The following is a 22462-nucleotide window of genomic DNA, read 5'->3' on the forward strand; positions in this document are numbered from 1 at the left end:
TGTATTCCTTTATGGCATCTCCCGCTGACTAAGCCTGATAAAAGAACCATCGTAATCAGGCCTACTATTTCTTAGAGAGAGAGAGAGAGAGAGAGAGAGAGAGAGAGAGAGAGAGAGAGAGAGAGAGAGAGAGAGAGAGAGAGAGAGTGAGTTTGCCTTTTCATCACTCAGGTTTATATCAGGTTAGATATTTCTCAATTTTACGGTTTGTTCTTCCATTGTGTTCCCTTGTGTCGCCCCGTTACCGTAATCTTCCCGCTGCAAGGTGACCCGTAATTAAGATGAAACGTCCCCCCACCCCTCCCTCTCTCCCCTCCTCCCCCCCGGAAGTTCAAGGTCGCCGCAGTATCTTAATGACCTTGTTTGGCCGCGATGACCGGTGATTCTGTGCCGTGAATAAGTTGAAGTTTGACACGCGAAATTATTTTAGCTCGATCGGAAATTATTTGAAACACAGGATTGATTAATTTAATTCTACTATTTATTTATTTATTTATTTGTTTGTTTATCTTTCGGCGTCTTTCTTTCGCCAACGATGATTAAAGAGAGCATTATTTAGTCTTATATTTTCGTTCACGTTCTTTTACCTTTTGATTAATAAGAAATTATTTAGAATTGGATTGTGTGTTTTTTTTTTTTTATTATTATTTTTTCTCTCGGAGTTTCTTTTTTGTCAGCGATGATTTTAAAAGAGCTTTTTGTTTGAATTTTTTTGCTCGCATTCTTTTAACTTGTAATAAAAAATAATAGTGATTATATTTATTTGTTTATTTATTTATTTTATTTCAAGAGCATTATTTTACTTTATTTATTCACTTTTACATTCATATTCTTTCAGCTTTTAATCAGAACTCATTCGAAACACTGAATTGTTGTTGCTGTTGTTGATGTTGTTGTATGTATGTATATATTTGTGTATGAATGTGTTTGTATGTATGTATGTATGTATGTATGTATGTAGAGGATGCATATACAAGGAGCATTAAATTAGATAGAGGAATATTTGATACAACTCTGATTAGCGCTTGAATATTTATTAAACGTTCATAAAAAAAAAATACAATAATCTCTGGAATGTTTGTATACACGTCTCTGGAAACACACAAGGAATGTAAACAGAAAAAAAGAAAATTACAATATCTACATAACATTACACTTTTTCTTAGTTTTCTTTAATAACAACTATCACATTTTATCTTAAGATGAATTCCATAGTGACACACACACACACACACACACACACACACATGGACACGTAACATTTCACAAGTATTACATCTATATACAAAACTTGATGCTACAATTATTATTAATTTAGAGGAAGGAAGAGTGAAGGAAAAAAGAAAAGAAGGAAGGAGTGACATAGTAGTCGTCTTTTTTTCATTCTCTCCCTTTTGAGCGAATAAGGAAGAAAGAGAAGGAAGGAAGAAGTAAACAATCTCTCTCTCTCTCTCTCTCTCTCTCTCTCTCTCTCTCTCTCTCTCTCTCTCTCTCTCTCTCTCTCTCTCTCTAAGAATGGAAATGTGGCATAACTAATCTTTCTTCCCCTTTCTTAGTCACCAGAAAGGACGCGAGGGACAGACAGCACAGCGCAAGGTAAGCTCATCTCCGTTTTCTGTTGAGTAGCGTTGAGGCGAGGGTCGGGAGACGAGACCCTTGTAGATGATGGCCTTGTGATTCTAATCATCCACGCCCTTGAACTTCTTGCCCAGCTCCATCATGAAATCCCTGAGAATGAGAGGGTCCATGTTCTTGGCTAAGGGAAAGAGAGAAAGAGAAAGTGACGTTAGGTCGTGTTGCGTCTGGAACGTTTGACTGATGATGACGTTATGCTGCCAGTGAGAGGGGAAGTAATCATCGTACATTTGTCATTGCTAAAAATTCTATTGGGGGAAACTCTAACGTGGTATAAGAATTTTTTTTTGTCTTTTTTTTTCTTTTATCATACTGAAGGAATGTATTGAAAAGTTACGCTGTTTATGTCAAGAAAGTGTTGGTAATTTGACGTTTAAATAAATTAGGCCATAAATTAAGAAGGAAACAAAGAAAGACAAACAACTGAAGATTGCAGTTATATCCAAATAGAAAATCTTAATAGATATACAAGTTTAGATTTATAATAGGAGGAAAAAACCGTACCAGAGTGAAGGAAACTGTGGTGGAAATTAGAAATGAGAGGGAAGAAAACGCTGACTGAGAATGAAAGTTAAAATGATAAAGATAAAAATTTGGACAATACAAATAAGAGGGAAACCGTGCTGGGAAACAAAAATAAGAGAAAAGAAAACTTGCAATGCGTACCGGTGACCAAGGATGAAATGTAGAAATTGTTAAAATAAAAGCTTGGAAGATCGAAAAATAAAAGGGGAAGAGATAGCTGAGAACGAAAAGTAGAATTAATAAGACAAAAAAATGGAAACAAAAAAAAAATAAAGCTGAGAGGTGGCTGGAACAGAAAAAAATAGAAATATAAAAAGCTTGGAAATTGAAAAAAGAGATAGGAAGAAAACACTGTTTCCCTACGTACCGAGGTAAGTGAGGATGAACCAGTCTCCATACTGGCACTTGCTGATCACCTGATCCACGGCCACAGAGGGGGTGAGTCGAGACCTGGCCCGCAGCAGCATCTTCCTCACGAAGGGGGACAGCGTGACCAGGCGGTATATGATGCCCATGCCTGTCAGCACGGCCACGATGATGTACCTGCAGGAGATTGGAGTTAGGTTAGGTTAGGTTAGATTGGTGAGGTTAGGTTAGGTTGTGTTGGGTTGGTTTGGGTTAGGTTACGTTTTGCGAGGTTACTTTGGATTAAATGATGTGAGGTTAGGTTAGTTAGGTTGTCACACACACACACACATACACTCACCAGAACCAGAGGAAGATGAAGATTTTCTCGTTGAGAATGTTAAGTGGCATGACGCACATCGTGGTGTGCTCCTCGAGGGTGCCGCTCTTGCCCATATGGAAGAAGTAGCAGTTAGTCACCTTGGGGAACACGCGGTCCATGGGATCGGTTCGCGTCCCGATGTCCTGGCCAGTGAAATTCAACACTTCCCTCCCGTACTTGAGGAACTCATAGCCGAGGAACCTGGAGGAAGCGAAATGAGGAATGCTACGTGAGGACAGTTTTTTTTTTTTTTTTTTTTCAGTTTTTACTCCCGGTTCCCCTCGTCTGTCAGAGATAAGACGGGGACTCATGACGAAGGTCTTTGGTTTTGGCATTTGTGAACCGTTACCTTGAGTGGATGCCCTTCCTATCCTTAGACCGTCGCCAGGATTTGAACCCGTGCGCTTGAGGACCCCTCAGCGGATCACACAGTTCAATCAGTCAAGTGATGAATCTTACTTTAAACATTCACGTAATTTTGAGGAACTCACCTTTGGTAAGTAAGACATCCTTCCAGTTTTGTATAATCCTTTTTGCCCTTTCCTTTAGGGACTGGTATTAAGTGGGGATTCTTTCAGAGTTTTTGTACCCCTTGGCCAGTGTCCATTTTATATAAGAGAAATAATCTTAGTCAACTATCACATAGATATAGTGAGGAAACAAAGAGAACAGTTGGATTATGCGAGAAAAGAAAAAGGAAAGAGAAAACAGAAGAGCCAGACAGTGAGGAGGGACGCACGAGGGAGCGCCGTTTCACTGACAACACTCCAGACCAACAACTTAACTATACAGAAATTCCTTACATGTCAGTGAAGAATATTTGTAGGATGACGTTAACGAAGTTGAACATCTCGCAGGCGATGTACTTGGCGGCGTAGATCTTGTGGTGGTGCAGGTTGATGTTGAAGTAGTTGACTAGCGTCTCCAGGCGTTTTTTCTTCACCTCCTCGTCCACGATAGGCGTGTTGAGTTCCGCCACCAGCATTTTCACCTTGCCGCCTTCCCAGTTCTTCCAGATGAAGCGGGGCACGTAGAACAGGAGTGCCTGCAGCAGGGAGGTGATCCAGCGGTGAGATAATGCGTACACACACACACACACACACACACACACACATACACGCGCGTGCGCGCGCACATACTGATGGAATATATATATATATATATATATATATATATATATATATATATATATATATATATATATATATATATATATATATATATATATATATATATATATATATATATATTTTTTTTTTTTTTTTTTTTTTTTTTTTTTTTTTCTGGCTCACGTTGTAAAAGTATTCAGTGCAGTACATGAAAATTGCAGGAAAAAAATCCGTATAAGTATCTTCTAGTCTAGCTGGGGATGTGCTGCGCGGCCTTTGTCTCCCTCTGGTGACTGCTTTTGAAACTACCAAATGTTGTCATGATTATCCACTATACTATTTCAGGACTTTTCATTTCCATCTTTTTTTTTTTTTTTGGTGAAGTTAAGGCTGGTCTCAGGCCTGCCCAAAGATCGTTCACTGTGAATTATGAACTCTTCGTGACAGAACAGCTGGTTAAGTTACGTTAGGTTAGGTTAGGTGATGCGGAAAGTACACGAGCGGCAGACCACCTTGAGTGAGTGAGGTTAGGTAATGTTATGTTAGGTGATGTGAAAAGTGGACACCCTGAGGTCTGTGTACGAGCGTTTAACTCACCTGTAAGTAGACGAAGAGAGTCACCCACTGGTAGTATCGGTGGTACCTTTTCTCATCGTTGGAGGTGGATTTGCCGATGCCTGGGTGAGCAGTTTCCACTCCGATCTGCTTGTGCAGCAGAGAAGGCACTGTGTAGACGTCGGCGATCCAGCAGTAGGTGTCTAGGACGTCTGGGCCCACCAACCCGCTGCTCATGTAGCAATCTATTGGGTCGCTGAAGTAATGTTTCTGCGTGAGTAAGAGACTGCACGCGATGAGCACAAAGGTGGTGGCCTTGTAGTGCAACTTGAAGGTGTTGTTGTCGATAGAGATTTCGTTCGTCTTCAGCAGGTAGTGCTTGATACCTGAGAAAACGTCCGACATGGTGGTGGTGTTGGTGGGACTCCTTGGTGATGAGCGAGTGCTAAGGTCCTTTGAGTTATGAGTGGTGTTGTTACTCTGAGGTACGACCACTCACTCCAAGCTGGTGTGTTGTCGCGTACCCGCCGAACACACACACACACAGGAAACACATCCTCTCGTAGTTTTCACTTACTAATAAAGCCCCGATTGATTATTCATATCGTCCCCGTGGCTCTGGCTGATAAATCACGTCATAGCACACGCATTTTTAACTCCCATCCACCATTAAGCAAATTGCTCGCGAAACACTGCCTCGCCTCCGCCACCAATACTGGAACTTAACCCGCGTCTTGGCAGCTTAGCCCCAGGACAGTGAAACCCAAGATGTGACGTAATAACACTTAGAAAACTTATTAAAACAGAACCAAGAATTGTCACCTCATGCCCCGCCCCTTCCCGTCCCTTCCCGTCTTGCCCCGCCTCGTCCTTTACAACTACGCTTACTTCGTCACTTTCTACTGTCGCCTCCCCTCGAAACAGATAGATAGATAGACAGCCCAGTAGACATACAAATAGATGGTTATATGAAAAGGAAGATATATAGTAGGCAGTCAGGCAGATTAGTAGATAGGCAGATTCATGGTTGAGTGAAAGGATATATAGATGCTATACAGATGCACAGATCAATAGACGGACAGATAGATGGTTATGAAACTACCTCTACAATCATGAAAACACCTTTGAAACTCCCAATAACTTCCATTACAGCCCATTGAACCACCTCTAGAATCATGAAAACACCCTTGAAACTCCCATTAACTTTCATTAGAACCTACTACACTACACCTACCACGAAAACTGCCTTGTAGCTTCCACATTAGCTTAGAATCATGAAAACACCCTTGATATTCCCAGTGACTCCCATGACAGTCTGTTCAAGAGTAACCCTGGTGTGAGGCTGAAGATTGTGAGAAAACGGTGCTGAATAACACATATTACTCCAGCGACCTTGGTGCGTGGGAGAGGCGTGATATTAGTAGCCACCAAGATTATAAGGTGCTGGTAACAGCTAATTTGAATCTGTGACGAAGATCCAGAAATATACAGCACTTGATCCTCCACTGTCCAGCCTGCCACACGGTGCGTCCCTTACAAAGGCAGCACCGACAGGACCACGGCAAAACAATAATTGGATTCTTCTTGTTCACAGTAAACGACACAGAATCGAAAAGAAACAAGGAAATACTCCATAAAATGCGGATTTTCTTTTATGCAAGAGGAACATTGACCAAGGAGGAAAAAATATATATACAAAAAGAATAAAAAGGCATATTGAAGTGCCAGTTCCCATAGCAAAAAATAAATAAAAAAATAAAGTTGATGGCTGCCCAAAAGAATTACTCAAAGCTGGAGAAGAGTCTCAAGACCTTCCTCTTGAAAGAATTCAAGTCATAGGATGAGGAAAGGTAGAAGCAAGCAGGGAATTCCAGAGTTCCCCAGAGAAAGAAATGAAAGACTGATAATACCGGTTAACTCTTGCATTATGGAAGTGGACAGAATAAGGGTGAGATGAAATAGAAGTCTTGTGAAGCTAGACCACGGGAGGAGAGGGAGACATGTAGTTAGTAGGATCAGAAGAGCAGTTAGCGAGAAAGTACCAGCAGAAGATAGATGCGACATGACACGGGAGAGGAAAAGAAAAAAAACAAGAAAAACAGTAAAAGAAGACCCATAAAGAGCAGATGTTACGAAGGTTATAGCTCAGAACTTACTTGTACGGCTATAGCACGGGCACGGGAAGCACTGTCAGGCAAGTCTTGACTCCGCTCAGCACTCTGCACGCCTCTTGGGACTCGTCCCAGAGAGAGAGAGAGAGAGAGAGAGAGAGAGAGAGAGAGAGAGAGAGAGAGAGAGAGAGAGAGTTACATAGAGTTACATAGAAAAACAGGCCACAACAGACCTTGCGGTCCTCACGAGGTGATCTGACCTAGGACTACTAAGGTGATAGTAGAAGAAAAGGACAGGAAAGAAGAAGGCTCTCTCCCCACCCTCCACTCCCTCCGGCTTTAGCCGTACAGGAAAAACAGGTCGGAAAGAAATACCTTACAGGATTAGAAAAGAGAGAGAAAAAAAAAAAAGGAAATTTTATAGAAAAGAAAGAAAAATAGATGAAATGAGCTGCCCCCATTTCCTGAGGGCAAGGAAGTTAATCATTAACAAACAAACGCTGTTAGCCGCGAAGTGCAGGCAAGATATTTATCAATATGGCGTTTAAAAGTATCTACGGTGTTGCAGTCTATCACGCCTCGAGGAAGCCCATTCCATTGATTTACTACTCGATGGAAAAAATTTTTTGATTGGTGAGAGTTGAAGGATTTCCCAACAATTTTGCAACCGTTTCCTCGCGTGTAATTTGAAGAGTCTGTTGTGAAATATCTACTGCAGTCCATGTTATCATTGCCTTTGATTATTTTAAACACCTGTATTAAGTCGCCTCTTAGTCTTTTTTGTGTTTATGGGAAAAGATTGAATTTTTTAAGATGCTCTTCGTATGATTTGTTTCTTAGGCTTAGTATCATTTTTGTTACTCTACGCTGAACTCTCTCTAATTTATCAATGTCTTTCTGGTAGTAGGGGCCCCATGCTTGAACGCAATACTCCAAAAGGTGACAGACTAAAGAGTCATACAAAGTGAGCATTGTATCTTTAGCTTTACATTCAAAAGATCTGCCGATTAAGCCAATTACTTTATTTGCTTTCTTTACGACCTCTGAACATTGTTGGCTAGGTTTTAAGCTACTCGATATTGTCACTCCTAAATCAATTTCGTTGTCAACAGTTTTAAGTTGGGTACTACTTAAAATATACTTTGCTTTCTCGTTTCTATACCCTATATGAAACACTTTGCTATTATCTGCATTAAAACTCATCTGCCAGGTTTGCCCCCACTCAGTCAATTTGTCTAGACTTTTTTGCACTTCTATTACTTGTTCGTTAGAGACTACGGAATTCGCAATTTTGGTGTCATCAGCAAACTTCGATATTATACTGGTAACACCCTCATCTATGTCGTTAATATAAACAAGGAAGAGAATAGGTCCTAAGACTGATCCCTGTCGTGCCCCGCTGGTTACGTTAGTCCACTTGGATGCTGTTCCATTTATTACTACTCTTTGTTAACGGTTGCTTAGCTAGTTTTCAACCCATCGCAACACGTCGCCTTGGATACCGTGTGATTTTAGTTTAATTAGTAAACGTTTGTGGGGGACTTTGCCGAAGGCCTTTTGAAAATTAAGATATATTATATCTACCGCTTTACTTTCGTCATAATGGTTCAGAAAACCATAGGAGAAGTCTAAGTCGTTCGTCAAACAAGCGCGTTTGTTGCGGAAGCCGTGTTGAGTATTTTTATGTAAGTTATTTTCTTCTAAGTGATTAACGAGTTTATCCCTTATTAGTGTTTCAAGCATTTTGCATATGACTCAGGCTAAGCTAATTGGCCAGTAATTACATGGTAAAGATTTACTGCCTTTTTTTGAAAATCAGAGTTACGTTAGCAAGTTTCCATTCATCAGGCATTGTACCGGACTGCAAGGATTTGTTGAACAATAGGGTTAATGGTTTAACTAATTCTGATTTCGCTTCTTTTAAGATGCAGGGTGAGATCGTGTCAGGCCCGGGTGACTTGGTGACTGAGCTTATCGAAGCATTTTGACACGTCACTTTCTGTTATACTGATGCTGCTTAGGACATCGTTGTTATTAAGCTGGACTGCTGGCGTCGTAGGGCGCCAGCAGTCACTGAGGTCTTATACTGTAAATACTGAGGCAAAGAAAGTGTTTAGAATGTTACTAATTTGCTCCTCGTCGTTAGTGTAATCTCCATTTACGTCAGTTATGTGTCCAATAGTTGAAGTAATCACCCTCTTTTGCCTGATAAAGCTATAGAATTCCTCCGGGTTCGCAACATGTAACCCGGTGGATCTTTTTGCTGTGTTTGATTAACCTCTTTGCTTAACGTTTTAGTTTAACGAATTTAGTGTGTTCTTTGTTATTACTGAAGGATTTTAATTTGTTATGTGCATCCCTCTTGGCGCGCAAGCATTCAGCTATTTGTGTGTTCCACCACTAAGATTTGTGTGTTCCACCTCTTATGAGAGAGAGAGAGAGAGAGAGAGAGAGAGAGAGAGAGAGAGAGAGAGAGAGAGAGAGAGAGAGAGAAGAATCTTCATATGTCTTCAGATATCAAGTAGTTTGGCAAGACGTGTAATAGACGAGAAGACAATTTTGGATCCCTGCTGAGTGAGTGAGGGAAAGCAAGTAACTTTAGGACAGGGAAGAAAGGAGGACGGAGAGGCGTGGCAGCATGGGACGATAAACAAAGGAGAACGTGAAGAACTAGGAGGAGGAGGACGATGAGGACGACAAGGAGTGCTGCTGCAGATGTTGTTGTTGTTGTTGTTGTTGTTGTTGTTGTTGTTGTTGTTGTTGTGTATTGCCAATGATTTTTACTCACTAAACGAATACGCTATATTTATTTCTTTATTTTTTTTTTTTAATGTTTGTAATGCGTCACATGAGGAAGTTTTTAAACCATCGCGCGCGCGCGCACACACACACACACACACACACACACACACACACACACACACACACACACACACACACACACACTCTCTCTCTCTCTCTCTCTCTCTCTCTCTCTCTCTCTCTCTCTCTCTCTCTCTCTCTCTCTCTCTCTCTCTCTCTCTCTCTCTCTCTCTCTCGACATTGGTTAACCCGAGAGAAAATTGCTTTAAATTGTTTTCTTGGAAGTTCAGACGAAAAGCGTTTTGTGACGGTAGAGAGAGAGAGAGAGAGAGAGAGAGAGAGAGAGAGAGAGAGAGAGAGAGAGAGAGAGAGAGGAGGAGTTTGCTACATAAGTTACAAGTTGTAGTTAAGGTAGCAAAGGTTTAAACATTCTCTCTCTCTCTCTCTCTCTCTCTCTCTCTCTCTCTCTCTCTCTCTCTCTCTCTCTCTCTCTCTCTCTCTCTCTCTCTGCACAGGTGTAAGGAAAGCCTATATGCTCACCTGCCGTTAACGAGGGCGTCTTATCTATCCCATTCAGCTGAGATTGACCTTGGGAATGTACAGTTCTAAATAAATAAATGAATAGTGAAGGAATGAACGAATGGATGAATGAATAAATGGTAATGATTTTTTTCTCTAGCGCCAAGTCTCCACCAAAATCATACTAGTCAGTCAGTCAGTCAGTCAGTCAGTCAGTCAGTCAGTCAGTCAGTCAGTCAGTCAGTCAGTCAGTCAGTTTAGTCGCTGTCACGCAATCATATTTACCGTCCTTTTTTTTTTTTTTTTCGTTAACTCCGGTTACCGTCAACTTTTACCTCATTCCGTCGTTTTTTCCGTCTGCATCGTCACACGGCAGTGGTCGTCAACTTTTATCGTTAAGGGAAAATCCATGTTTATTATATAAAGCTATGCTAAGCAAGCCTTATTGTTTTTGAAAAAAGAAAATTATAATAATTAAATCGATTTTAAATAAAGAAAATAAAAATAGCTTAATTACACATGTCGTAACATTTAACTTGTGGACACATAACAGCAAACAGAGGCTCGCATGACTCGATACATGTTCACACTTCTGGAAGGCCTGTGTGTCTCTCCTCCTGCACGCTGGTCACCATTTTAGCGCGTCTGGCTGGTCTACGACTTACAAAACTTGTAATAAAGTGTTGAGCAGCAACTGCTTGCCTGTGTGTCAGAGGAGCCGCGTTTGTTTACCGTGAACGGAAGTGACGAATGGCTGAGCGTGTGTGACGGGGCGCGCTCAACAAATTGTTGATTTTCAGAAACTTGATGGAAAAAGTTGATGGAAAATGTGCTACTGTGACGACACCAAATAGCCAGCACCAGTCAGTCAGTATAATCAGTCAGTCATTCAACCAGCCTCCAGGTCAGTCATTCAGCAGTCAGTCCGCCTGTCAGTCAGTCAGTCAGTCAGTCAGTCACGATAGCAGTGGGAAGAAAGGTCGTCCTTTTTGTTATCTTTGTATCTCTTCTCGACTTCCTTGTTCGTTATCTTTTACTCGTCCAAAATTAGCTTTTTTTTTTTTTTTACAGTCTTGCATGGTCTTTCCGTGGTCATTCATGTGTGTGTGTGTGTGTGTGTGTGTGTGTGTGTGTGTGTGTGTGTGTGTGTGTGTGTATGTGTGTGGTGCGTATGTGTGTCTGCGTTTGTTCAGGGTATATATAAATTGCGTAGAAAGAAATTTACAAGCTGTTTTAGTAATGGCACATCTACAGCAAGGTCATACTGCGCTAAAAGGGACTAGAGACAAAATAAATGGATAATAATGAATGCTTCTCTACTTACAATTCAATGGTTTCTTGTATTCCCGTGCCACTTAAAACATTCCTCTGTTTGTAACTTGTGCCTGTGTTATGAAACGCTCTGCTCTCTTTACGACTGTTTTCAAAAGACGCAGTGATGATTAGTTGGGTTCTCAAGACTGTTCTATTGATCATGTGGAAATGTTTATTTGTCTACTAGAACGTACGAAACACCCTCAAAAGTCCGTGTAACTTCAGCTACAGCCTTTTGAAAGTAGTCTGGGTGCGGTGCTGAAGTGTTTCAATCAGAATTTGGTCCTAAGTCCAGTTTTGGCGCGAACAACTATTCCGTCCACTATTGTTATCAGCTGACAGGGCTCGAGTTAAAATTTATTGATCCACGCCTCGCCATCACAGGAAGGCAGATGTCCCATACCTCCCATACATCTGCCGTTCTCTCTCATGTATCGATTCCAGCCTTATGTCCCCTTCTCTTGGTACTAGAGCATGTGTTGGTATCTTTACCACTTTTTATGGACACTAGTGGCTCTTCAACGTACTGTGAATCTTTTACTGAACTTTCTTGTCTTTTCGAAAAAATTGTCGATTTTCAGAAAGTTGACGGAAAATATGCTAGTGTGACAGCGCCTTGAGAATCTTTTGTTTCTTCCGGATGGCAGGGAGTACGATAATGAAAGAAAGGAGTGCCTGAATTTACAAAAAAAAAAAAAAAAAAAAAAACTTACGTAGAAAATAAAAATGAAGTTATAGGAAGATTACGACCTGGCTATAAAACACTGAAGAAGCTGTTGAAACAGAAGATCTAATATAGAGAATCTATAGAAAGAGATAAATAAGTAGGAAATCTTTAAAAGCGCGTGCGCGCTCGCACGCACACACACACACACACACACACACACACACACACACACACACACACACACACACACACACACACATATATATATATATATATATATATATATATATATATATATATATATATATATATATATATATATATATATATATATATATATATATATATATATATATATATATATATATATATATATATATATATATATATATATATATATATTGGGACAGACTGGGGGCAAAAGCAAACTTGCTATTGTTCAATGCCTCAAAAACTCAATTCCTCCATCTGTCAACTCGACACAACCTTCCAGACAACTATCCCCTCTTCTTCAATGACACTCAATTGTCCCCCTCTTCTACACTGATCATCCTCGGTCTGTCCTATACTTATAATCTGAACTGGAAACTTCACATCTCATCTCTAGCTAAAACAGCTTCTATGAAGTTAGGTGTTCTGAGACGTCTCCGGCAGTTTTTCTCACCCCCCCCCCACCTGCTAACTTTGTACAAGGGCCTTATCCGTCCATATATGGAGTATGCTTCACATGTCTGGGGGGGGGGTTCCACTGATACTGCTCTTCTAGACAGAGTGGAATCAAAAGCTTTTCGTCTCATCAACTCCTCTCCTTTAACTGACTGTCTTCAGCCTCTCTCTCACCGCCGCAATGTTGCATCTCTAACTGTCTTCTACCGCTATTTTCATGCTAACTGTTCTTCTGATCTTGTTAACTGCATGCCTCCCCTCCTCCCGCGGCCTCGCTGCACAAGACTTTCTTCTTTCTCTCAGACCTATTCTGTCCACCTCTCTAACGCAAGAGTTAACCAGTATTCTCAGTCATTCATCCCTTTCTCTGATAAACTCTGGAACTCCCTGCCTGCTTCTGTATTTCCACCTTCTTATGACTTGAATTACTTCAAGAGGGAGGTTTCAAGACACTTATTCATCAATTTTTGACTGCTTTGACCCTTTTATGGGATTGACATCTCAGTGGGCATTTTTTTTATCGGATTTTTGTTCCCCTTGGCCAGTGTCCTTCCTACATAAACACACACACACACACACACACACACACACACACACACACATATATATATGAGATAGGCGTACCGTTACAAAGGCTGAAACATCATACACTTTACTTGACCAGGTTATTTCAGCGCACTGTTTCTACCCTCTCTACGTAACTGCTTTTTCAACGAGCTAAGAATTCTCTGCTGTGTTTGTCTGCTCCTATAGACTGCGAGATTTCACATCTCATTAAGAACCATACCCTAAATTTGTTCCCTAGCTTATCCTCCTCCTCCTCCTCCTCCTCCTCCTCCTCCTCTTCTTCTTCTTCTTCTTTTTCTTCTTCTTCTTTTTTTCTTCTTCTTCTTCTCCTCCTTTTTCTTTTCAACACGATACTAATCCAACATGTTTATAGCCGTGGAACATCCTATTTGTCCGTGCTCTACGTTCTATGCAATATATCTACGTAGGCTGTCAGGTTTTCCCAACCTGACATTTACATTTACGGCCCATTCACACACAGCAGTGACGTATCAGTGCCGTGTGAGTTCAGTGTCAGTGAAATCCGTGACGCTTCAGTCATGTCTGTTCACACACATCCTTACAGCCAAGATAGCAAAATTTTCAGACGTTGAATTGCCAATTATATATATATATATATATATATATATATATATATATATATATATATATATATATATATATATATATATATATATATATATATATATATATATATATATATATATATATATATAAAGAGGAAGAAATTGAATAAGCTAAAGAAAAGAAAGTGGGTACATGAAGCGTGGAAGAAAAGAGAATGTGAAGGATCGTTTGCTGCTCTGTACAAGTTCATTGATGATGGAACTTTTTTTTTTTTCAAATATGTTGTTTGAGACTTGTCCATATACTTTGGCTATGACAAATCATGCAAAACAGGATGATACCGGACCAATTCAATAAGTAATTAGTCATGCATTCTGGTGGACAAACACACACCACTCGTCCCGGCGTCCATGAAAAAAAAAAAAAAATATCGGTGGCGACGACATTCAGTGTCCCGGAACGGAGACAGAACTAAGTCAAAATTCGGCACTGCGCCAGACATGTGTGAATGCGTCAGCCGAATTCAAAGTAATGATATTCACTGACATTGAAGGACTGAGCCGACACTGCACTGATACGTCACTGCTATGTGTGAATGGGCCTTATACCCTGTTTTTTTTTTTCTTTTTTTTTTTATAAACAGTGGTTTTAAGATAAGAGGGGTGGTTTGTCTGGTGGACCGTGTTGGATGTGATTGTTTAACCCAAGGTTATGATCCCACAGTGGTTATCATCGGCCCGATGCTAAGAGAGTACACTGCGTCACCCCGCCTCTCTCTCTCTCTCTCTCTCTGCCTCGTGTTCTCTTTACTATTTCCCCGCGCAGCTCGGGTTTCTGCAGGGTTTCGCCATTCCCTTGTCCTCATGTGCTGTTTGGTGGTATTCTCCTTTTTTTTTCTCTCTCTGTCTTATTTTCGTGCAATTGTTGTTTAGCTTCGTTTTGGTGTGTTAATGCACTTTACATGTGTGTGTGTGTGTGTGTGTGTACCGCGCGCAATTCTTAGGTGTCCTTTGTTTTGTGATCGTGCGCGTCGCTGCTTTCGTGTGCCGTTTGCTTTGTGCTTTACAGGCTGCTTCTCTCTCTTTCCTAATACCAGCTGAGTTCCATGTACCTACCGCATTTCATCATTTTTCCTCCACGTGCTGCTCCTGAACAATGTTGATTCTGCATGCGTTTCCGCTCCCGTGTTTTACTGGTTATTCTGACATTAACATACAAACCTTTTCCCCTGTACTGATTTTTTTTTCTCCATTATATATACAAACCAATTTTCCTTTCATACGTTGTCCGCTGCCCTTCAACATTTCATTATTATTATTTTATTTTTCTACTTTCTGCCACCTTGGTCAATGCTCTTACTACGTATCCAAACATTACTTCCTCCACGATATTTCACATCTTATACTAGGGATGACTGATACACAAATACACAATATATATTTTTATTACTCATTCATACACGTGTTCACAGCTGCAGCACCTTCCTTCCCTCCTTGGCTTGGCGTTGACAGGCACCGACTCTCAGAAACTCATCACCATTATCAACTGCCTTACTGACAAACACTCATTACATAAATCATGAGACGTACAGTAACAATCTAAAAAAAAACATAATTTACATGCATCCTGTAGTGAGTAGATTTCTTATCTTCAGTTTTGAGACCACTCCAACCAATGTCGTACAGAAACACTTCCTTACTTACACAAAACTTACTAGCTGCACTTACCAAAATAAGTAGAAAAATACCTCCAGCTTCTACTGCATACGTTAAGTCAAATCAAAGGCTCAGTCACATCATTACAAATAGTGGATGACTTAACTAGCCTCGTGACACACCCTGTCGTATTCCAAGTTTGTGCAGGCAGAAGTACCACAAAGACACTACATACACATTTCATGCCCACACGAACTCCTCAGCAGGATCTGACAGAGGCTAAACTAATGGAAATGCATTGTTTAAACATGCTGGAAGACTGGTAAAATGGGATCATGAACACACCTAAATTATAACAAAATAAAATAAAATAAAAGTTTGAGCACAAAACTCACTGACGTCCAGCAGTTCTACATCGTGCACTGTGTGGTTTGCTTCCCGCCATTAAAAAAGAAAAAACCCTTCCCACGCCACTGTAGCGAATGGAGAAGACCAGTTTTAGGTGTGTTCAATTCGGCCCCCCGCACACTACTGGCTACACTACTCTTGTTGACCTTGGCGACACTACTTGCCTTTCTTTGTTATGAGATATGTATGACCCCCATGCATCATCACCCCATGGCGTCCCTCCCCCCTCCCACTGCTGTACTGGCCCCTCCATTCATCTAGCACCTCGCTCCCTCTTTACTTCCCTACATCTGGTCTACTGAGAATAAGTTTAAAACGAGCATTAGTACAAAAAAGTGTCCTAATGTAGGAACAAAAATCAGTCCATATAAATACACTTATCAAACAGCAACCACAGTAATAATAAAGATAACACTAAAAAGAACCACTTTGAATAGCATCCTAAGAGTGAGTTTATCATAATCCGTCCACTTGTCATGGTCAGCATAACTTAACTGCATTCAATTGTCTTGCATTTGTGGCACTTGTGGTAGTGGAGGGAGGGCTTAGACGGGGCCCTTCCCTTGGAGTTTGTTGGCCAGGTCAGTGATGAACTCCTTGTAAATCAGAGGATCCATGTTCTTTGCTGCAAATGAAAAGAAAAAAAAAGTTAGAATCATCAAAGAAAAGGAAAATTAATCACATTCCCTCTTTTAATTTCTAACCTAATCTAACTTCAGCTAGGAAAAGCTACTTTAAAATCGTCATGGAAAAGCAAAATTAATTAACCTCCACATATTTTTAAAACGACAATCTAATTTTACCTCATCTCCGCATAAAAATAAATAAATAAATAAATAAATAAATAAATAAATAAATAAATAAAAACATTAACATCCCACCAGCACTACTCACCTAACTGGTAGAGCACGAACCAGTCACCAATCTGACACTTGCGTGAGATGGCCTCCACATTGTCTGAGGAAGCGAGGCGGGAGCGAGTCCTCAACAGGATCTGGCGGAAGGCGGGCGTGAAAGTGGCCAGGCGGTACAGCAGACCCACCCCGGACACCACAGCCACGATGATGAACCTGAAGACAGACACGCGCGCTCTCGTTAGAATGGCGGATAAACAGAAGTATGGACCGCATTCTGAAAAACTTCTATGCCACATCTCCATTACTTTGAAAAGACGGGGTTTTAATGGCATTTTCCTGGTTCTAGTCTTATAATAGATGAACAGGATTTTTATATAACTAACAGAAGAAACGACACTATTCATATGTGGCCTTTGAAAATAGTAGTGGTGAGAGAAAAAAAGCGTTTCTGAATACTGGTTTATGAAAAGTGGGGTAAGGAATAGTGACAGTAGCGAAACCAGGAGGTGCATCGGCTTTAGGCAACTTTTTTTTTTGAGATGCCAGTCCCTGTAAAGGTCAAGAAGGATGATCTAAAACTGAAGGATAAGTGTCTTCAATGGTTAAACAGACACCATTTTTTATAAGTGCCAGACAAACAAGTGTGAACAAACAAGAAATGATCGAAGAAATGGAGAAAGGCAGTAGATGTAATACTGTGGCCTGTCCATCATTAAATAGACAACTTACACGCGTGGAACGGCGGATTTGAAGAACGGTGTCAAGAGTAAAGTATTATGTCGAAAACACATCAGTCTGTTTATAAAGAGTTCTTAAACACGCGAGTAACTGTGAGAGTAGACGTATGAAAGGTATAAAAGTAAAGAAAAGCAGTAATATAAAAAAAAAGGGGGGGTGGGGCAGCATATAGAAAAGTAAATAATAAATAAATAAATAAATAAATAAATAAATAAATAAATAAATAAATAAACTAAATATACTTGCGGTCAACAATGAAAAGGAAAGTTTTAGTACGAAGAAAGAATGGAAAGAAAAGTCAGTTTACATACAGACGGATATGTATATATAAAAAATATAAAAAAATGCATCACAAGTCCACATGCCCGTTAAAAGGCTCGCCACTACATACAAAAAGCTATCCGTTACGGGACCGCTAAAGGGAAAAAAAAGTTCCGTAACTCGAAGGGAGGAAAGAAATGAACGACATCATAAAAAGTAGTTCGGATGTATCGATAATGTGGCAGAAGAGGCAAAAGTTGAATGACTGCTAGAATATTAGAAAAGAAGGAAGAGAAGAGGAAAAGAAGCGGAAGGAATAGTAGGAAGAAAAAGAGTAACGAGTAAGATGAAGAAAGTATGAAAAAGAAAAGGTAGAAGAAAAGTAGAAGGAAAAAAAGGAAGAAAAGTATAAGTACGAAGAAGAGCTGGAGGAGTAGGAGGAAGAAGAGACTAAAAAGTAGAGAAAAAAAAAGGAGTAAGAAGAGTTGGAGGACTAGGAAGAAGAGCTGGAGGAGTAGGAGGAAGAAGAGACTAAAAAGTAGAGAGAGAAAAAAAAAAGGAGTAAGAAGAGTTGGAGGGCTAGGAGGAAAGGAGTTGTAGGAAGACGAAGTAATAGTAGCTGTAACTCTTGTATAAAAGTACACACGAGTTACGAGTACCGTCTGGCAGTACCACAAAGCGCCGAAAAAAACACTCACCAGAACCAGAGGAAGATGTAAATCTTTTCGTTGAAGATGTTGAGCGGCAAGACGCACAGACCGTCGTGCCTCTCAATGGTGCCTGAAGCTCCGTACTTGTGGAAGGTGCACTTGGCCACCTTGGGGAACACCTCGTCCATCGGGTCGTGGCGGGTACCCAACTCCTGTTCACTGAATTCTATCACTCGAGTTCCATACGTGGTGAACTCGTAGCCTAGGAACCTGAAGACACACACACACACACGACTCGTTATTGCTACCGCCTTCACCAGTATGGAAACGCCCACTATAACATGACAAATCATCACGATGGCCTTTGAGAACATTCTCTCTCTCTCTCTCTCTCTCTCTCTCTCTCTCTCTAATACTTACTTGTCAGTGAAGTAGATCTGGCCGATAACGTTGATGAAGTTGAGCAGCTCGCACGCGAAGAATCTAAAGGCGTAGAAGTTATGGTTGTGAAGGTTGAGGCTGAAGTAATCCACCAACATGGCCTTGCGTTCCCTCTTCACGTCGTCGTCCAGGATGGGAGTGTTCAGCTGCATCACCAGCATCTTCACCTTGCCGCCCTCCCAAATCTTCCACAAGTAACGCGGCACGTAGAACATAATGGCCTGGAAAGAGAATAAAACGCGATCAGTAAGCAAAACGAGTCCCTGCTCTACTACAAGGCTTACCACACAAGGCTACAATAATATCATCAGCCTTGCTAATAGAGATGCAACGCTGGCTCCCTTCCTCATGACTGGCTATCTATCTGCCTATCTATCAATCCCATCCTCGCAGCTACCCCTTTCTCGGCGGTTCCTTATCACCTCTTTCATCAGAGATAAAACCAGGCAAGACAACAATGCCCTGATAATTCTAAATGTAATTACGTCTTTATTTAAAGGTACTTATGTTTTTATTTAAAGGTGCCAAATTACATACTCAACTTGTAACACTCATGCATCATACTCGATCAAACAGACAAGAATATGAGGCGGAAATGTAGTACAGACGTATTGCACCGAACTGATTAATGCCGCAGATCCCAAACACAACATACACATTTAAGCGAGCCAATATTATGGTCGGTGTCTTACAAATGGTCGCTTAATCGCCTAAGTCTTGGAACGCATAACGAGAACAGGGGCATTGCAGTATCCAGACACATTAGGAAGGCATAAGATTAGAAAACTGAAGGTGCACCAACAGAAATCTTGAAAAAGTCAGCTACACAAAAACTAGTAGAAACCAAATCCTTGGGAGCATTTAAATTTTAAAAATAAATAAATATAAACGAATTAACTGTACCAACCCAAAACTTACTGATAAAAGAGCCACTGGAGAGACCTGAAGGCGCAGCAGGAATATTTGTCAGAAAACTTCACAAAGGTATAACAGTACAAAGGAAACTTGGGAAGAGGAGAAACATGGCAAAGGTTCACATTGAGCCCACACATTATTAATTACGAGGGCAGCCGGGTCAAAGTTCCTTATGATATGCTCTAAAATAAATAAAGCACAAACCACGCCGAAGGAAAAAAATTGTGCATTACTGGCCTAATAACCTATACTCATCATGAACAGTAACAAAGACGTGAAAAGCGGCGATACAATTAGCATTACTACTTCTACTACTACTACTACTACTAATAATAATAATAATAATAATAATAATAATAATAACAACAACAACATTTTAAGGAAGCACATGGGTGGCGTACGCCCTTCCTAGGTGCTTTGTTTGGGACCTAACAGGTGGTGGGCGTCGCGGGTAGTGTGTGGTTTTGTGGAACTGAAATTTTTTTTTTTTTGCACTTTTTTTATTTTTTTTTTTGTTTTTGTTTTTTGCTTTATAGTTGCAAGCTGAGTCACCATAGGAAACTTATTTTTCATGGATGGTAACGGCTGCCTGTTGCTCTCATTTAGATGCGCGTGATCTGAATGCGCTCCCCCCGTCAGTCCTAACAAGGCGACCCTACATTAACTGCACCAACGACCGCTCTGTATTTAACACGCTGAATTTACGTAACATTTGTTTTTGTTTATTCATTTATTCTTTATATAGTGTACTTCAATTTGGGGTGTTACATAGAAGTAGTTACACCTGAATGCATGGACTCCATACGCCTCTCACCATTTCTGACTTGTTCCCCATTTCTCTGCAGTACAAGCATTTTGGTCAATGAAATTAGTAGTCTAATAGGTATCTGGGAGCGGCAAAACTAGTACAAATGATTCATCTAATTACCGATGCTTATAACTAATTTGAGTAGTCTGAGCCTCAAATTAAGTAGTTCCGTCGCTTCTTATGCAAACACAATATTGTATAATTGGTGATGATGTGCGGTACTCACCTGCAGGTAGAGGAAGAGCGTGACCCACTGGTAGTATTTATGGTGTCTCGTTTCGTGTTCACTATCCGGACCGTGGACATGCGGGTTGGAGATGCCCGGGTGAGGCACCACGACGCCCTCCTCAGCCCCGGTGAGATCAGGGATAGTGTAGGTCGAGTGGATCCAGCAGTAGGTGTCCATGATGTCTGCCCTCACGCCCTCCACGATGCAGTCGATGGGATCGCCGAAGTACTGTCTCTGCGTGATGAGCAAACTGAAGGCCACGAGGATGAACATGGTGCCCTTGTAGTGTAACCGGAATATATTGTTGTCGATACTGACGCTGTCGATCTTTAACAGACCGCGTATCGAGCCGAACACGTCATACATTTTGCCGGGTGTTGTCTTAACTCACAGCACCAGCAAGAGTCCACTCAGTAACGAGTCGCAGCGCAGCACTACTGATCCCTGCGGGTGCTGACGCCACACTCCCGGCTGATCAGCGGGCTAGCCTCGCGCCGCCCACCAGGCCCGTTCCGGAAAACAAGGAACGCGGGGCATCACTTCATGGCGGCGGCGGCAGAGGAGCGGGAAGTGCCCACATTAATCCTGCTGTAATTCACACCAAGTGGTTATTGATGAATATCGAAGGATATTTACTGTCTGTGCACCTGTATGTCAGGAATATGGTGAATGCAAGTAATTATAATGAAGGTGTGGTGCGGGAGTGAGTGGGTGGCGGGGCGGGGAGGGAGGTGCCCGCTGAGGGTCAACAGGGAAGTCACCTGTCGCCGGTACTCATCAATTAATACACAGCTGTAGGTCCCCGGTTCACCCTCACGGATTTGGTTGATGGAGCGTTATGAAACATCCGTGATTCACCCTTATCTCGAAAGAAGGCCCGGGCGAGAATGATAAGACAATAAAATGTTAACATCTGGCAGCGGGCGGCAGTATTGGCGGCGGGAAAGCTCACGTAGCCAAGTCGCCGCTGTCCTGCTGCTGGCCTGCTCCTCGCCGCCTTGTCCATTCCAGCGCGGATAACTTAAATGCAGCAGACAGAACTTATCCGCACGCACTGATTATTTTCCTCAAAATATGAACACTACACAAAACGGCCATTCACATTATGCAACTGGTCATTAGCAGTATATATTTTTTCTAGATAAGCAGCCTGAAGGCTTTAATTATATCATATTCATATTATGTATTGGTATAAAGGCATTGTTAATAAAACAATGCGATGAAGAGTCCGGTAAAGCAAAAGTTAATCCCGTGATTATTCTTGTATATTGTGGGAAGGTATTAAAAGCCACAAACACCGCACTGGATAAACTGAACTGTTTTTGGATTCTAATGATAATATAATATAATTTTCTTACCAAACTTGATGTCATAGCTGCGTAAACAGAGGGCCAGGTTTACTACAATGTACGTGCCAGCAGGGGAAACTTTCAGCCAGTTGTTGACCCGTGCATGGTAGGCCCCGCCCACTCACTCTCCCCCCACCACCCACATCCCTTCACCCTCCCTCACCGTCACAGCCCTGTATAATTTACCAACTCTTGAGTTCGCAACGGTTGGGCTGGACAGTGTATTCTTCTGATGACAACTTGGTAGTGCATGCTATACGGTGGATGAAGGATTAAATGGATTTTTTTTCGAAACCGCCGCTGAGAGTGAAGAGAAAGTTGGGTCGTTGTCCTGCCGTGAAGCAGTGCGTGGCTGTAATGACTCGATCACTTGATTTCCTAGGGAGG

The 22462-nt window shown here is 41.3% G+C and overlaps 2 protein-coding genes across 2 annotated transcripts; both read right to left on the reverse strand.

Annotated features, from left to right (window-relative positions):
- Window positions 1-1017: 1017 nt before the first annotated feature.
- LOC135112332 (innexin inx2-like) lies at window positions 1018-5323 on the reverse strand. Its single transcript, XM_064026682.1, has 5 exons — window positions 4594-5323; window positions 3691-3932; window positions 2867-3088; window positions 2528-2703; window positions 1018-1756 (listed from the first exon to the last, which is right to left on the reverse strand). Exons 1-5 carry the CDS (start codon window positions 4954-4956, stop codon window positions 1680-1682), a joined length of 1080 nt encoding a protein of 359 aa, XP_063882752.1. The 5' UTR covers window positions 4957-5323; the 3' UTR covers window positions 1018-1679.
- A 9869-nt stretch (window positions 5324-15192) lies between these two features.
- LOC135112333 (innexin inx2-like) lies at window positions 15193-21207 on the reverse strand. The gene is made up of 5 exons (XM_064026684.1): window positions 20724-21207; window positions 18754-18995; window positions 18382-18603; window positions 16722-16897; window positions 15193-16452 (listed from the first exon to the last, which is right to left on the reverse strand). Exons 1-5 carry the CDS (start codon window positions 21090-21092, stop codon window positions 16373-16375), a joined length of 1089 nt encoding a protein of 362 aa, XP_063882754.1. The 5' UTR covers window positions 21093-21207; the 3' UTR covers window positions 15193-16372.
- Window positions 21208-22462: the final 1255 nt, after the last annotated feature.

This window comes from Scylla paramamosain, chromosome 23 (assembly GCF_035594125.1).
Source record: "Scylla paramamosain isolate STU-SP2022 chromosome 23, ASM3559412v1, whole genome shotgun sequence".
NCBI lineage: Eukaryota > Metazoa > Arthropoda > Malacostraca > Decapoda > Portunidae > Scylla > Scylla paramamosain.